Source organism: Narcine bancroftii, chromosome 5, assembly GCF_036971445.1.
Source record: "Narcine bancroftii isolate sNarBan1 chromosome 5, sNarBan1.hap1, whole genome shotgun sequence".
Taxonomy (NCBI): domain Eukaryota; kingdom Metazoa; phylum Chordata; class Chondrichthyes; order Torpediniformes; family Narcinidae; genus Narcine; species Narcine bancroftii.
Window position 1 is genome coordinate 254591504 of NC_091473.1, and position 18565 is coordinate 254610068.

General features: G+C 52.6%; 1 protein-coding gene across 1 annotated transcript in view; it reads right to left on the reverse strand.

The window, feature by feature from the left end:
* Window positions 1–5387, reverse strand: part of psma5 (proteasome 20S subunit alpha 5) — a 19925-nt gene extending 14538 nt beyond the window's left edge. The window contains exons 1-2 of the mRNA XM_069942232.1: window positions 5230–5387; window positions 607–673 (exon numbers count right to left, since the gene is read on the reverse strand). Coding sequence (XP_069798333.1) covers window positions 607–673; window positions 5230–5258 — 96 coding nt within the window. The 5' untranslated portion in view covers window positions 5259–5387. The remainder of the gene's footprint in view (window positions 1–606; window positions 674–5229) is intronic.
* Window positions 5388–18565: the final 13178 nt, after the last annotated feature.

Consider the following 18565-nt stretch of genomic DNA (forward strand, 5'->3'; position numbering starts at 1 on the left):
TAACAGTGCCACTCTGTCTGTGAATGTATGCAGCCTACACCACCCCACAAAGTAACACACACTAAATAAAACAGGAGCTTGTAAAGAAAATGATCCCATAGTCCCGAATATGAAATTGTGGTTAAAGCTTCTATGATATAAGTAGGTAAGGAACAGTAGCAGCAGGAGTATGACAGCAGTTTTGTTTTTTTTTAATTTTTTTATTTTTCACACCATAAATCACGTTAGCCATGATATACACTTTTTCACACATATACAGTGACTTTTTCTCCCTCCCCCCTCCCTCCTCCCAAGCCACCCCCCCACCCCCCCCCCCTCATCCATTTTAGGTATACAATCTAGGTTGCATTAGTATGACAGCAGTTTCAAAGTGCAACTCCATATTATGACTTTAATTTTGTGGTGTTTTAGTTCTTTATTCATTTAGAGATCATTTGGGCTTCTGCTAAAGACGAGTACTTTTAGTTTGTCGTGTGAATCTTAGCCCCTCAAAAGAAGTATCTGTGTAAAAGTCAACACCCCCCCCCCCCCAAAATTGAACCCCAAAACTCAACTACTGCACACGTATATAGGGCAGTTCAAAATTCAAATATTTTTAAAACCTACCTTAATGGCCTCTATAGCATATTCAACTTGAAATAATCGGCCTTCTGGAGAGAAGGTGTTCACACCTCTAAAAGGAAAAAGGAAACAAAAGAATTATTTCCTCAGAGAATCAGAATTACACACAAGCCATTCAGCCTGTCTTAATTGCGTAGTTGGGCATTTGGTTCAACTACACATATAAAATCGCACTCTCGTGCTTCATCTCATTCCACTTGATTTTGATTTTCTTGTACAGCCACGGCAGAGAGATCCAGATAACAAGAACTTGTGAAAGGTTTCCTTGTGCTGTCCATGGTCATTCTATCAGCTTCAATCTGGTTAACAACCTTTTAGCCAATAGAACATTTTGCTGTCTTCTCTCTTTAAAAATATCACAATGAACTTTCTCTATCCCAAGAAAAATTCCTGGCTCTCTGATCTTTTCTTCATCCCCGATACCATTCCAGTAAATCAAAAGACACATTGCTCATAAAATACAGATAATGCTGGAAATACTCAGGTCAAGAAAGGGAAATAGTTAATGTTTCAGGCGGCAGCCTGTTGCCAGCAACAGCTGACTGATGCTGCTTGACCTGAGGAGTGCTCCCTGCACCTTGCTTTTATTACAGCTCTTCAACAACTGTTTTCTTGATTTTTATTTAATGTCAAATATTACAGATGCTGGAAGTCTGAAATAAAAATTAAAAATGCGGGAAAAACACAAAGTAACGCAAAAGAGCCAACTTATCGACCTTCTGTAAAAATTCTCCCAAGGCTTGGAAATACTTTCTGAAAAGTGGTATTAAGATTGGCACAAAATTCAAGTTGTAGTTTAACAGTTTTACAAGTTTATCATAACACTACTAAAGCTATGGATTCCATGTACACTATCTCAACTTTCTCTGCCATCTTCAAACACACGTGGACCATTCATCATTTATGCCAGGATTATGTTTGACCAATCTACTGAAGTTCTTTGAGGAAGTAACCAGTGGAAGAGATCAGAGGAAACCAGTGGCATCTTTATTTTCAAGTTCATTTTGATTTGGTCTCTAACCAGTGGTTGGTCAAAAAGAGAGTACATGGAACTAACTAGCAGTAGTTGTAAGGGACAGCAGAAGGTGAAATCTGGAGCAGAGCTCCACCGCCACCTCAACCTAGATCCTTCTGCCGGTCATCCTTCACCTGTCTCACCCCTCCCCATTACATTATCCATCTTCCCTCTCCACTCAGACCTGATGCAGGATCTCAACCTGTTATCAGACACCCGAATCAGAATTTATTTGCAGGATCAAATCATGAAATTCATTTTGTGGTAACATCACAGAGCAAACGTTCATATAAACCACTTTCCAATAAATCAAAATAGTTCACAAGAAGTCAAAGTAAGGCAATGTCTTTGGTTCATTGATCATTCAGGGATCTGATGCATGGGGAAGAAGCGGTCCTTGTGCCATAGAGTTCTTGTCTTCAGGCTCCTGCATCTTTTTCCCCCAATGGTAGCAGTGAAGAGTGCATGACCTGGGGGATGGGAGTCATTGAGGATGGACACTGCCTCTTGTAGATGTCCTCAATGGAGTGAAGACTAGTGCCCGTGATGTTGCAGGCCGAGTTGACAACCCTTGAGGTTTCTTCTTGTCCTGAGCGTTGGCACCTCCGTACCAGACAGTGATGCGACCAACCTCTATGGTACACCTGCAGATGCTTGCAAGAGTCTTGGGTGACATACCAAATCGCCTCAATTAACTCATGAAGTACAGCTGCTGGCAAGCAACCTTCATGATTGCCTTGACATGGACAGATCCTCAGATGTGGGAACACCCAGAAATTTGAAGTTCTTAATCCGCTCCACAACTGATGAGGACAGGATAGTGTTCTCTTGACTTCCTCCTGAAGTCTACAATCATCTCATTGGTTTTGCTAATGTTGAGTGCAAGGTTGCTGGTTTGACACCACTCAAGAGCTGATCGATCTTCCTCCTGTACATTTCATTGCAGTTTGTGACTTTGCTGACAACAGTGGTGCCATCGGCAAATTTGTAGATGGCATTTGAATTGTGCCTGGCCACACAGTCATGGGTGTACAGCAAGTCGAGCAGTGGGGTCAGCACACATCCTTGTGTTGATAGACAGTGAGGAGGAGACACTGTTTCCAAGTCATACTGTTGTCTTCCAATGAGAAAGTCAAGGATCCAGTTGCAGAGGGGGCATGCAGAGGCCCAGGGTTTGGAGCTTATTGACCATCACTGAGGGAGTAATGGAGTTGAAGGCTGATCCAGTTGATGAAGAGCAGCCGTATGTATGAGTTGCTGTTTTCGAGGTGATCCAGAGCTGAGTGGAGAGCCAGTGATATTGTGTCTGCTGTGGAGCGATTGTGACGATAAGGGGGTCCAGATCTTTGCTTCGGTAGGTGTTAATTCTGGCCATGACCAACCTCTCGAAGCATTTCACTTCACACCTGAATGCATCTCACACGAGTAAAATTATGTTACCTTTGCTCTGACCTCTCTGGAACTTTAGTAGCCTCACTTGCTGTACTGTACATGGAATGTCTATATGGACTGCTCACAAAACAAACTTTCTCACTGCACCTTGGAACATGTGACAAAACCATGTAATGTAATGACAATTAATACCTTGGTTAAAATAGCAACAATGTCAACAGAGCAACAATATGTCATAGCCTGGTGATTAGAACAGCAAGGTCCATATGTGAATTTTCTTTCTTTTTTTCTTTGGCTTGGCTTCGCGGACGAAGATTAATGGAGGGGTAATGTCCACGTCAGCTGCAGGCTCGTTTGTGGCTGACAAGTCCGATGTGGGACAGGCAGACACGGTTGCAGCAGTTGCAAGGGAAAATTGGTTGGTTGGGGTTGGGTGTTGGGTTTTTCCTCTTTTGTCTTTTGTCAGTGAGGTGGGCTCTGCGGTCTTCTTCAAAGGAGGTTGCTGCCCGCCGAACTATGAGGCGCCAAGGTGCACGGTTGGAGGCGATATCAGCCCACTGGCGGTGGTCAATGTGGCAGGCATCAAGAGATTTCTTTAGGCAGTCCTTGTACCTCTTCTTTGGTGCACCTCTGTCTCGGTGGCCAGTGGAGAGCTCGCCATATAACACGATCTTGGGAACGCGATGGTCTTCCACATGACTCTCAACTTGAAGGGCTCAAGTCTAAACATTGGTTATGTATCTTAGTTATATATAGAACACTGTTTGACCTGCTGAGTTTCTCTGCCATTATTTTTACTCCCCAAGATCTGGTCGACTCAGTGTCAATAACTAGTATCCTACACAAATGAAATGGAAAATTTATGATGAGTATCATGGCAACCAAGAGGCCAGTTGCAACAGAAAGACAATGGGCAAAATGGAAGGATGGCACCATCTCATGGTGAGCAAAGGAGATGATTTTTTGAAATTGACTTTAACTCCTTACAAATTCTGGAACAAGGCAGGAATCTGGGATTATACAAAGACCCCAAGGAGACACACTGAATCTGGGACTCAGATAATCAAAGGAAGCCACAATTCTGATCACCTCACATCTTGACTGGTAGTAATCAATCCTTGTCATTAAAAGCTTAAGCAGTGTTACTCTAACACACAAGCCAAATGCTTTCATGGATGCTGAGATATTACAGCCCTTGTTTGTGTTTTGTACCATTTCTCTGGCACTTGCTCGCTTCTTGTTTAACCTTTGTATTCTCCAGTTTAGTGTGTATGGAAACTTGGTTCGAGTTCACTCCAACCCCAGCTAAGAATGGAACTTGATCCTGATGAACTACGTTGCAGTTAGGGAAGGTCAAATCTTTCTTCCTGGGCATTACCCTACTCCCACATAACAAGCCCTGAACCCAAACCCATCCTCAGGCCCCGCTCCCAACTCCTGGGACACTTCTTCCACCTCCACTCAAAACCGCTGGGTACCGCTCCCACCCCCCCCCCCAAACACAGCATTCCTGGGGGCCTGATTTCATCCTCCCCCCCACCCCACATCCCCCAAGCCCTGTCACCAACCCCCACATCCTCCACACCCACATCCCCAGTTCCCACACCCCAGTTCCCACACCCCAGTGCCCCCTAACCCTATCCTCCCAACCCACGACCCTAATTCACCCCTCAACTTCCATCCCCACGACCCTGTCCCCGTCTAAACCCCCCCTGTCCCCCCCCGTTCCCCCTGTCCCCCCCCGTTCCCCCTGTCCCCCCCTCGCCCCCCTCCTCCCCCCCCTCCCCCCCTCCTCCCCCCCCCCTCGCCCCCTCCTCCCCCCCCCTCGCCCCCCTCCCCCCCCCCCTCGCCCCCCTCCCCCCCCCTCGCCCCCCTCCCCCCCCCCTCGCCCCCCTCCCCCCCCCTCGCCCTCCTCCCCCCCCCCCCTCGCCCTCCTCCCCCCCCCCCCTCGCCTCCCCCCCCCCCCCGGCCCGGACCTTCCCGTGACTCAGCACCCGGCGTCTGAGTTGAAAGTGAAACTGCCCCATCTCTGCCGAGCCCCGACACTGGCCGGTCAGGAGCTGGAGCAGGTGGTACCGGGAGACAGGAGCGGGCGGCCCCGCCACCCGCCGGGACCCGGGGCCGAGAGGCCGGCGAGGCCCGAGGCCCGAGGCCCGAAGCGAGTCGCCGCGGCCTCACGCAGTGCAGACGGCAGGACCCACCTGTCATACTCGGACCTGATGATGAACATGGTAGCGGGCGGGCGGTCGAGTCCGGGGAAGCGGCCGAGCTGCGGTGCTGAACGAGCGAAGCCTGCGGACCGAGGCCTCCCTCCGGCTTCCCCTCAGCCCACACGCGCCCAAGCCTCGCCCCACCGCGCGCACATTGGTCGGCGCCTGACCCGGGGGCGGGATTCTGTCACCCGCACCCGCTTATTGGACACGGGCTCTGTCCATCTGAAATACAAGCCGCCCCTTCACGGTTCAGCACGATGATTGGCCACCCTCCGTGTAAATCTGGGACGATCGCAATCGGTTCCACACGCTGAGTGGTCATATTCACTGTCAATCTGGCATGCACGCCTCATGGATTCGCTTGCTAATTGGCTAGGCGCCCTGTCAATCTGCATCACACGATGATCGCATGTTGAGTGGTTAGAAACCCTGTCAATCTGGGAAGCACAACTCAAGGTTCCGCGCGATGATTGGTCGCTCTCCTTTGTCAATCTGGGACTCACGTTTCATAGTTCCACTCGCTGAGTGGCCACCTTTCCTGTCAATCTGGGACGAACGACTCACGTTCCACACGCTGATTAGCCACATTCCCTGTCAATCTGGGACGAACGAGTCACGTTCCACTCGCTGAGTGGCCACATTCCCTGTCAATCTGGGAAGAACGACACACGTTCCACTCGCTGAGTGGCCACATTCCCTGTCAATCTGGGACGAACGAGTCACGTTCCACTCGCTGAGTGGCCACATTCCCTGTCAATCTGGGACGTACGACTCACGTTCCACTCGCTGAGTGGCCACATTCCCTGTCAATCTGGGACGAACGACTCACGGTTCCACACGCTGATTGGCCACATTCCCTGTCAATCTGGGACGAACGACTCACGATCCACTAGCTGAGTGGCCACATTCCCTGTCAATCTGGGACGTACGCCTCACGTTCCACTCGCTGAGTGGCCACATTCCCTGTCAATCTGGGACGAACGACTCACGGTTCCACACGCTGATTGGCCACATTCCATGTCAATCTGGGACGAACGACTCACGATCCACTAGCTGAGTGGCCACATTCCCTGTCAATCTGGGACGTACGCCTCACGTTCCACTCGCTGAGTGGCCACATTCCCTGTCAATCTGGGACGAACGACTCACGTTCCACACGCTGATTGGCCACATTCCCTGTCAATCTGGGACGAACGACTCACGTTCCATTCGCTGAGTGGCCACATTCCCTGTCAATCTGGGACGTACGACTCACGTTCCACTCGCTGAGTGGCCACATTCCCTGTCAATCTGGGACGAACGACTCACGGTTCCACATGCTGATTGGCCACATTCCCTGTCAATCTGGGACGAACGACTCACGTTCCACAGGCTGATTGGCCACATTCCCTGTCAATCTGGGACGAACGAGTCACGGTTCCACACGCTGATTGGCCACATTCCCTGTCAATCTGGGACGAACGACTCACGTTCCACAGGCTGATTGGCCACATTCCCTGTCAATCTGGGACGAACGAGTCACGGTTCCACATGCTGATTGGCCACATTCCCTGTCAATCTGGGACGAACGACTCACGTTCCACTTGCTGATTGGCCACATTCCCTGTCAATCTGGGACGAACGACTCACGGTTCCACACGCTGATTAGCCACATTCCCTGTCAATCTGGGACGAACGAGTCACGTTCCACTCGCTGAGTGGCCACATTCCCTGTCAATCTGGGAAGAACGACACACGTTCCACTCGCTGAGTGGCCACATTCCCTGTCAATCTGGGACGAACGAGTCACGTTCCACTCGCTGAGTGGCCACATTCCCTGTCAATCTGGGACGTACGACTCACGTTCCACTCGCTGAGTGGCCACATTCCCTGTCAATCTGGGACGAACGACTCACGGTTCCACACGCTGATTGGCCACATTCCCTGTCAATCTGGGACGAACGACTCACGATCCACTAGCTGAGTGGCCACATTCCCTGTCAATCTGGGACGTACGCCTCACGTTCCACTCGCTGAGTGGCCACATTCCCTGTCAATCTGGGACGAACGACTCACGGTTCCACACGCTGATTGGCCACATTCCATGTCAATCTGGGACGAACGACTCACGATCCACTAGCTGAGTGGCCACATTCCCTGTCAATCTGGGACGTACGCCTCACGTTCCACTCGCTGAGTGGCCACATTCCCTGTCAATCTGGGACGAACGACTCACGTTCCACACGCTGATTGGCCACATTCCCTGTCAATCTGGGACGAACGACTCACGTTCCATTCGCTGAGTGGCCACATTCCCTGTCAATCTGGGACGTACGACTCACGTTCCACTCGCTGAGTGGCCACATTCCCTGTCAATCTGGGACGAACGACTCACGGTTCCACATGCTGATTGGCCACATTCCCTGTCAATCTGGGACGAACGACTCACGTTCCACAGGCTGATTGGCCACATTCCCTGTCAATCTGGGACGAACGACTTACGTTCCACTCGCTGATTAGCCACATTCCCTGTCAATCTGGGACAAACGAGTCACGTTCCACTCGCTGAGTGGCCACATTCCCTGTCAATCTGGGACGAACGACTCACGTTCCACAGGCTGATTGGCCACATTCCCTGTCAATCTGGGACGAACGACTCACGTTCCACTTGCTGATTGGCCACATTCCCTGTCAATCTGGGACGAACGACTTACGTTCCACTCGCTGATTAGCCACATTCCCTGTCAATCTGGGACAAACGAGTCACGTTCCACTCGCTGAGTGGCCACCTTCCCTGTCAATCTGGGACGAACGACTCACGGTTCCACACGCTGATTGGCCACATTCCCTGTCAATCTGGGACGAACGACTCACGTTCCATTCGCTGAGTGGCCACATTCCCTGTCAATCTGGGACGTACGAATCACGTGCCACTCGCTGAGTGGCCACATTCCCTGTCAATCTGGGACGAACGACTCACGGTTCCACACGCTGATTGGCCACATTCCCTGTCAATCTGGGACGAACGAGTCACGTTCCACTCGCTGAGTGGCCACATTCCCTGTCAATCTGGGACGAACGAGTCACGTTCCACTCGCTGATTGGCCACATTCCCTGTCAATCTGGGACGAACGAGTCACGTTCCACTTGCTGATTGGCCACATTCCCTGTCAATCTGGGACGAACGACTCACGGTTCAACTCGCTGATTGGCCACATTCCCTGTCAATCTGGGACGAACGACTCACGTTCCACAGGCTGATTGGCCACATTCCCTGTCAATCTGGGAAGAACGACTCACGTTCCATTCGCTGAGTGGCCACATTCCCTGTCAATCTGGGACGTACGACTCACGTTCCACTCGCTGAGTGGCCACATTCCCTGTCAATCTGGGACGAACGACTCACGGTTCCACACGCTGATTGGCCACATTCCCTGTCAATCTGGGACGAACGACTCACGTTCCACACGCTGATTGGCCACATTCCCTGTCAATCTGGGACGAACGACTCACGTTCCACTCGCTGAGTGGCCACCTTCCCTGTCAATCTGGGACGAACGACTCACGGTTCCACACGCTGATTGGCCACATTTCCTGTCAATCTGGGACGAACGACTCACGTTCCACTTGCTGATTGGCCACATTCCCTGTCAATCTGGGACGAACGACTTACGTTCCACTCGCTGATTAGCCACATTCCCTGTCAATCTGGGACGAACGACTCACGTTCCACTCGCTGAGTGGCCACATTCCCTGTCAATCTGGGAAGAACGACTCACGTTCCACTCGCTGAGTGGCCACATTCCCTGTCAATCTGGGACGAACGACTCACGGTTCCACACGCTGATTGGCCACATTCCCTGTCAATCTGGGACGAACGACTCACGTTCCACACGCTGATTGGCCACATTCCCTGTCAATCTGGGACGAACGACTCACGATCCACTAGCTGAGTGGCCACATTCCCTGTCAATCTGGGACGTACGCCTCACGTTCCACTCGCTGAGTGGCCACATTCCCTGTCAATCTGGGACGAACGACTCACGGTTCCACACGCTGATTGGCCACATTCCCTGTCAATCTGGGACGAACAACTCACGTTCCACACGCTGATTGGCCACATTCCCTGTCAATCTGGGACGAACGCCTCACGTTCCATTCGCTGAGTGGCCACATTCCCTGTCAATCTGGGACGAACGACTCACGGTTCCACACGCTGATTGGCCACATTCCTTGTCAATCTGGGACGAACGACTCACGTTCCACTCGCTGATTGGCCACATTCCTTGTCAATCTGGGACGAACGACTCACGTTCCACTCCCTGAGTGGCCACATTCCCTGTCAATATGGGACGAACGACTCACGGTTCCACACCCTGATTGGCCACATTCCCTGTCAATCTGGGACGAACGACTCACGTTCCACACGCTGAGTGGCCACATTCCCTGTCAATCTGGGAAGAACGACTCACGTTCCACTCGCTGAGTGGCCACATTCCCTGTCAATCTGGGACGAACGACTCACGGTTCAACTCGCTGATTGGCCACATTCCCTGTCAATCTGGGATGAACAACTCACGTTCCACACGCTGAGTGGCCACATTCCCTGTCAATCTGGGAAGAACGACTCACGTTCCACTCGCTGAGTGGCCACATTCCCTGTCAATCTGGGACGAACGAGTCACGTTCCACTCGCTGAGTGGCCACATTCCCTGTCAATCTGGGACGAACGACTCACGTTCCATTCGCTGATTGGCCACATTCCCTGTCAATCTGGGAAGAACGACTCACGTTCCATTCGCTGAGTGGCCACATTCCCTGTCAATCTGGGAAGAACGACTCACGTTCCACACGCTGATTGGCCACATTCCCTGTCAATCTGGGAAGAACGACTCACGTTCCATTCGCTGAGTGGCCACATTCCCTGTCAATCTGGGAAGAACGACTCACGTTCCATTCGCTGAGTGGCCACATTCCCTGTCAAGCTGGGACGTACGACTCACGTTCCACTCGCTGAGTGGCCACATTCCCTGTCAATCTGGGACGTACGACTCACGTTCCACACGCTGATTGGCCACATTCCCTGTCAATCTGGGACGAACGAGTCACGTTCCACTCGCTGAATGGCCACATTCCCTGTCAATCTGGGAAGAACGACTCACGTTCCATTCGCTGAGTGGCCACATTCCCTGTCAATCTGGGACGTACGACTCACGTTCCACTCGCTGAGTGGCCACATTCCCTGTCAATCTGGGACGAACGACTCACGGTTCCACACGCTGATTGGCCACATTCCCTGTCAATCTGGGACGAACGACTCACGTTCCACACGCTGATTGGCCACATTCCCGTTCAATCTGGGACGAACGACTCACGTTCCACTAGCTGAGTGGCCACATTCCCTGTCAATCTGGGAAGAACGACTCACGTTCCACTCGCTGAGTGGCCACATTCCCTGTCAATCTGGGACGAACGACTCACGGTTCCACACGCTGATTGGCCACATTCCCTGTCAATCTGGGACGAACGACTCACGTTCCACACGCTGATTGGCCACATTCCCTGTCAATCTGGGACGAACGACTCACGATCCACTAGCTGAGTGGCCACATTCCCTGTCAATCTGGGACGTACGCCTCACGTTCCACTCGCTGAGTGGCCACATTCCCTGTCAATCTGGGACGAACGACTCACGGTTCCACACGCTGATTGGCCACATTCCCTGTCAATCTGGGACGAACGACTCACGTTCCACACGCTGATTGGCCACATTCCCTGTCAATCTGGGACGAACGACTCACGTTCCATTCGCTGAGTGGCCACATTCCCTGTCAATCTGGGACGAACGACTCACGGTTCCACACGCTGATTGGCCACATTCCTTGTCAATCTGGGACGAACGACTCACGTTCCACTCGCTGATTGGCCACATTCCTTGTCAATCTGGGACGAACGACTCACGTTCCACTCGCTGAGTGGCCACATTCCCTGTCAATATGGGACGAACGACTCACGGTTCCACACGCTGATTGGCCACATTCCCTGTCAATCTGGGACGAACGACTCACGTTCCACACGCTGAGTGGCCACATTCCCTGTCAATCTGGGAAGAACGACTCACGTTCCACTCGCTGAGTGGCCACATTCCCTGTCAATCTGGGACGAACGACTCACGGTTCCACACGCTGATTGGCCACATTCCCTGTCAATCTGGGACGAACGACTCACGTTCCACACGCTGATTGGCCACATTCCCGTTCAATCTGGGACGAACGACTCACGTTCCACACGCTGAGTGGCCACATTCCCTGTCAATCTGGGAAGAACGACTCACGTTCCACACGCTGATTAGCCACATTCCCTGTCAATCTGGGACGAACGACTCACGGTTCAACTCGCTGATTGGCCACATTCCCTGTCAATCTGGGACGAACGACTCACGTTCCACACGCTGAGTGGCCACATTCCCTGTCAATCTGGGAAGAACGACTCACGTTCCACTCGCTGAGTGGCCACATTCCCTGTCAATCTGGGACGAACGAGTCACGTTCCACTCGCTGAGTGGCCACATTCCCTGTCAATCTGGGACGAACGACTCACGTTCCATTCGCTGATTGGCCACATTCCCTGTCAATCTGGGAAGAACGACTCACGTTCCATTCGCTGAGTGGCCACATTCCCTGTCAATCTGGGAAGAACGACTCACGTTCCACACGCTGATTGGCCACATTCCCTGTCAATCTGGGAAGAACGACTCACGTTCCATTCGCTGAGTGGCCACATTCCCTGTCAATCTGGGAAGAACGACTCACGTTCCATTCGCTGAGTGGCCACATTCCCTGTCAATCTGGGACGTACGACTCACGTTCCACTCGCTGAGTGGCCACATTCCCTGTCAATCTGGGACGTACGACTCACGTTCCACACGCTGATTGGCCACGTTCCCTGTCAATCTGGGACGAACGAGTCACGTTCCACTCGCTGAATGGCCACATTCCCTGTCAATCTGGGAAGAACGACTCACGTTCCATTCGCTGAGTGGCCACATTCCCTGTCAATCTGGGACGTACGACTCACGTTCCACTCGCTGAGTGGCCACATTCCCTGTCAATCTGGGACGAACGACTCACGGTTCCACACGCTGATTGGCCACATTCCCTGTCAATCTGGGACGAACGACTCACGTTCCACACGCTGATTGGCCACATTCCCTGTCAATCTGGGACGAACGACTCACGTTCCACTAGCTGAGTGGCCACATTCCCTGTCAATCTGGGAAGAACGACTCACGTTCCATTCGCTGAGTGGCCACATTCCCTGTCAATCTGGGACGAACGACTCACGTTCCACTCGCTGAGTGGCCACATTCCCTGTCAATCTGGGACGAACGACTCACGGTTCCACACGCTGATTGGCCACATTCCCTGTCAATCTGGGACGAACGACTCACGTTCCACACGCTGATTGGCCACATTCCCTGTCAATCTGGGACGAACGACTCACGATCCACTAGCTGAGTGGCCACATTCCCTGTCAATCTGGGACGAACGACTCACGGTTCCACACGCTGATTGGCCACATTCCCTGTCAATCTGGGACGAACGACTCACGTTCCACACGCTGATTGGCCACATTCCCTGTCAATCTGGGACGAACGACTCACGTTCCATTCGCTGAGTGGCCACATTCCCTGTCAATCTGGGACGAACGACTCACGGTTCCACACGCTGATTGGCCACATTCCTTGTCAATCTGGGACGAACGAATCACGTCCCACTCGCTGATTGGCCACATTCCTTGTCAATCTGGGACGAACGACTCACGTTCCACTCGCTGAGTGGCCACATTCCCTGTCAATATGGGACGAACGACTCACGGTTCCACACGCTGATTGGCCACATTCCCTGTCAATCTGGGACGAACGACTCACGTTCCACACGCTGAGTGGCCACATTCCCTGTCAATCTGGGAAGAACGACTCACGTTCCACTCGCTGAGTGGCCACATTCCCTGTCAATCTGGGACGAACGACTCACGGTTCAACTCGCTGATTGGCCACATTCCCTGTCAATCTGGGACGAACGACTCACGGTTCCACACGCTGATTGGCCACATTCCCTGTCAATCTGGGACGAACGACTCACGTTCCACACGCTGAGTGGCCACATTCCCTGTCAATCTGGGAAGAACGACTCACGTTCCACTCGCTGAGTGGCCACATTCCCTGTCAATCTGGGACGAACGACTCACGGTTCAACTCGCTGATTGGCCACATTCCCTGTCAATCTGGGACGAACGAGTCACGTTCCATTCGCTGAGTGGCCACATTCCCTGTCAATCTGGGACGAACGAGTCACGTTCCACTCGCTGAATGGCCACATTCCCTGTCAATCTGGGAAGAACGACTCACGTTCCATTCGCTGAGTGGCCACATTCCCTGTCAATCTGGGACGAACGACTCACGGTTCCACACGCTGATTGGCCACATTCCCTGTCAATCTGGGACGAACGACTCACGTTCCATTCGCTGAGTGGCCACATTTCCTGTCAATCTGGGAAGAACGACTCACGTTCCATTCGCTGAGTGGCCACATTCCCTGTCAATCTGGGACGAACGACTCACGGTTCCACACGCTGATTGGCCACATTCCCTGTCAATCTGGGACGAACGAATCACGTTCCACACGCTGATTGGCCACATTCCCTGTCAATCTGGGACGAACGACTCACGTTCCACTAGCTGAGTGGCCACATTCCCTGTCAATCTGGGACGAACGACTCACGTTCCACTCGCTGGGTGGCCACATTCCCTGTCAATCTGGGACGAACGACTCACGGTTCCACACGCTGATTGGCCACATTCCCTGTCAATCTGGGACGAACGACTCACGTTCCACTCGCTGAGTGGCCACATTCCCTGTCAATCTGGGACGAACGACTCACGGTTCCACACGCTGATTGGCCACATTCCCTGTCAATCTGGGACGAACGACTCACGTTCCACACGCTGAGTGGCCACATTCCCTGACAATCTGGGACGAACGACTCACGGTTCCACACGCTGATTGGCCACATTCCCTGTCAATATGGGACGAACGACTCACGTTCCTGGCCACATTCCCTGTCAATATGGGACGAACGACTCACGGTTCCACACGCTGATTGGCCACATTCCCTGTCAATCTGGGACGAACGACTCACGTTCCACACGCTGAGTGGCCACATTCCCTGTCAATCTGGGAAGAACGACTCACGTTCCACTCGCTGAGTGGCCACATTCCCTGTCAATCTGGGAAGAACGACTCACGTTCCACTCGCTGAGTGGCCACATTCCCTGTCAATCTGGGACGAACGAGTCACGTTCCACTCGCTGAGTGGCCACATTCCCTGTCAATCTGGGACGAACGACTCACGTTCCATTCGCTGATTGGCCACATTCCCTGTCAATCTGGGAAGAACGACTCACGTGCCATTCGCTGATTGGCCACATTCCCTGTCAATCTGGGAAGAACGACTCACGTTCCACACGCTGATTGGCCACATTCCCTGTCAATCTGGGAAGAACGACTCACGTTCCATTCGCTGAGTGGCCACATTCCCTGTCAATCTGGGAAGAACGACTCACGTTCCATTCGCTGAGTGGCCACATTCCCTGTCAATCTGGGACGTACGACTCACGTTCCACTCGCTGAGTGGCCACATTCCCTGTCAATCTGGGACGTACGACTCACGTTCCACACGCTGATTGGCCACATTCCCTGTCAATCTGGGACGAACGAGTCACGTTCCACTCGCTGAATGGCCACATTCCCTGTCAATCTGGGAAGAACGACTCACGTTCCATTCGCTGATTGGCCACATTCCCTGTCAATCTGGGACGTACGACTCACGTTCCACTCGCTGAGTGGCCACATTCCCTGTCAATCTGGGACGAACGACTCACGGTTCCACACGCTGATTGGCCACATTCCCTGTCAATCTGGGACGAACGACTCACGTTCCACACGCTGATTGGCCACATTCCCTGTCAATCTGGGACGAACGACTCACGTTCCACTAGCTGAGTGGCCACATTCCCTGTCAATCTGGGAAGAACGACTCACGTTCCACTCGCTGAGTGGCCACATTCCCTGTCAATCTGGGACGAACGACTCACGGTTCCACACGCTGATTGGCCACATTCCCTGTCAATCTGGGACGAACGACTCACGTTCCACACGCTGAGTGGCCACATTCCCTGTCAATCTGGGACGAACGACTCACGGTTCCACACGCTGATTGGCCACATTCCCTGTCAATCTGGGACGAACGACTCACGTTCCACTAGCTGAGTGGCCACATTCCCTGTCAATCTGGGACGTACGACTCACGTTCCACTAGCTGAGTGGCCACATTCCCTGTCAATCTGGGAAGAACGACTCACGTTCCACTCGCTGAGTGGCCACATTCCCTGTCAATCTGGGACGAACGACTCACGTTCCATTCGCTGATTGGCCACATTCCCTGTCAATCTGGGAAGAACGACTCACGTTCCACACGCTGATTGGCCACATTCCCTGTCAATCTGGGAAGAACGACTCACGTTCCATTCGCTGAGTGGCCACATTCCCTGTCAATCTGGGAAGAACGACTCACGTTCCATTCGCTGAGTGGCCACATTCCCTGTCAAGCTGGGACGTACGACTCACGTTCCACTCGCTGAGTGGCCACATTCCCTGTCAATCTGGGACGTACGACTCACGTTCCACACGCTGATTGGCCACATTCCCTGTCAATCTGGGACGAACGAGTCACGTTCCACTCGCTGAATGGCCACATTCCCTGTCAATCTGGGAAGAACGACTCACGTTCCATTCGCTGAGTGGCCACATTCCCTGTCAATCTGGGACGTACGACTCACGTTCCACTCGCTGAGTGGCCACATTCCCTGTCAATCTGGGACGAACGACTCACGGTTCCACACGCTGATTGGCCACATTCCCTGTCAATCTGGGACGAACGACTCACGTTCCACACGCTGATTGGCCACATTCCCGTTCAATCTGGGACGAACGACTCACGTTCCACTAGCTGAGTGGCCACATTCCCTGTCAATCTGGGAAGAACGACTCACGTTCCATTAGCTGAGTGGCCATATTCCCTGTCAATCTGGGACGAACGACTCACGGTTCCACACGCTGATTGGCCACATTCCCTGTCAATCTGGGACGAACGACTCACGTTCCACACGCTGATTGGCCACATTCCCTGTCAATCTGGGACGTACGACTCACGTTCCACTAGCTGAGTGGCCACATTCCCTGTCAATCTGGGACGAACGACTCACGTTCCACTAGCTGAGTGGCCACATTCCCTGTCAATCTGGGACGAACGACTCACGGTTCCACACGCTGATTGGCCACATTCCCTGTCAATCTGGGACGAACGACACACGTTCCACACGCTGAGTGGCCACATTCCCTGTCAATCTGGGAAGAACGACTCACGTTCCATTCGCTGAGTGGCCACATTCCCTGTCAATCTGGGACGAACGACTCACGGTTCCACACGCTGATTGGCCACATTCCCTGTCAATCTGGGACGAACGACTCACGGTTCCACACGCTGATTGGCCACATTCCCTGTCAATCTGGGACGAACGACTCACGTTCCACACGCTGAGTGGCCACATTCCCTGTCCATCTGGGACGTACGCCTCACGTTCCACTCGCTGAGTGGCCACATTCCCTGACAATCTGGGACGAATGACTCACGGTTCCACACGCTGATTGGCCACATTCCCTGTCAATCTGGGACGAACGACTCACGTTCCACACGCTGATTGGCCACATTCCCTGTCAATCTGGGACGAACGACTCACGGTTCCGCACGCTGATTGGCCGCACTCCCTGTCACTCTGGGACGCACCATCACGGTTCCGCACGCTGATTGGCCGCACTCCCTGTCACTCTGGGACGCACCCTCACGGTTCCGCACGCTGATTGGTCGCACTCCCTGTCACTCTGGGACGCACCCTCACGGTTCCCCCCCTGCGCCACAGGGTGTGTGGTGGAGCCACTGTTTGTCCATGTGTGGCTGGCCGGCCCTCTGCTCATTGTACCTGTGGGCCCTGTCCCTTTGGTTCCCCCAATAAAGGTGGCAACGCCATAACCCCTGGGCAGAACACGCGCGGGCCTCGGGTCAGCAACACGAGGCGCGCCTTCTGTTTACGGTGGGGAAAGTCGCCAACGCTCAGTCTTTGGAGCTATTGATGGCACCTTAACCCTCGTCGAGGGGCCAGACAACGAGGCTGTGGGGCCCACAGAGAGCAAAATGCACCAGCGGTTGTGCATCTCTGGATGAGAATAGCCGCCCGAACCTTGGTGCCAACCATCGCCCCTTCCCTGTTCCTGCACTGGTTCAAACAACGTCCACTACCGTTCGGGCGGAAAACACGAGAGTCTGCAGACACTGGTTGGTTCACAGTCCAATCTCACTTCTCATTCCCCCAAGTTCACTGGTTGCAGGCAATTCTTAGACTGTGCACAGAATTTAACATGAATAAAGTTCACCGGGCTTTGGTGCTCGAAAGGTAAATGTTTACCGCTCAGGAAGGTTCTTGTTGGTTTTCAGAGAGAGATTTGTTGTTCCAGGACATCCACAACTGATGTACTTCCTTCAGCCACTTCAGTGTTTTTCTGAAGAAACTTGCCCCCTCAGGGTTCTCCAAATGGTAACCTCTTTCTTTCAGGACACCACAGAGTTCCTTTCTGTTTCTTTTATTTCAAGTGAAACATTAGGTTGCCAGTCCTCTCTTCATGAACCACAAGGGGTTTGACCAAGCTGAGCTAAGCACTCACGACCCATCTTCCAAATGGGATTTTCCTAAGCTTTCCAGTTTGTCCTGTTCCAGTCCCAGCTGCTGCTAAACTGTAAAACTGTAGAATTGATATGTGTGTGTGTGTGTGTGTGTGTGTGTGTGTGTGTGTGTGTGTGTGTGTGTGTGTGTGTGTCTCTCTCTCTCTCTCTCAGAGAAAGTCTGTTTGACTCTCTCTGCTTGCAAAACTACATGACCCTCCTAGATCAGCAAGTTCCTCTCTAGAATGTCTTTCATCTGTTGTCTTTTTGTAAACAACAATCCATCAGTGAAGTCTCTTGGGCACCCAGTTCTAGTCTCACCCACTAATGGAAACAACCTCCCTGCTTCTATCTTGCCTATTCCTTATGTTTTTATAAGATCATCCTCCTAATCACCAGAGAGTACATTCCTAGATGACTCAATCTCCTTTATTTCCAGTATCAACTGAATTAAACTCCTTCACATCACCTCCACAGCTACTGGATCCTTTCTCAGATAAGAAGACCA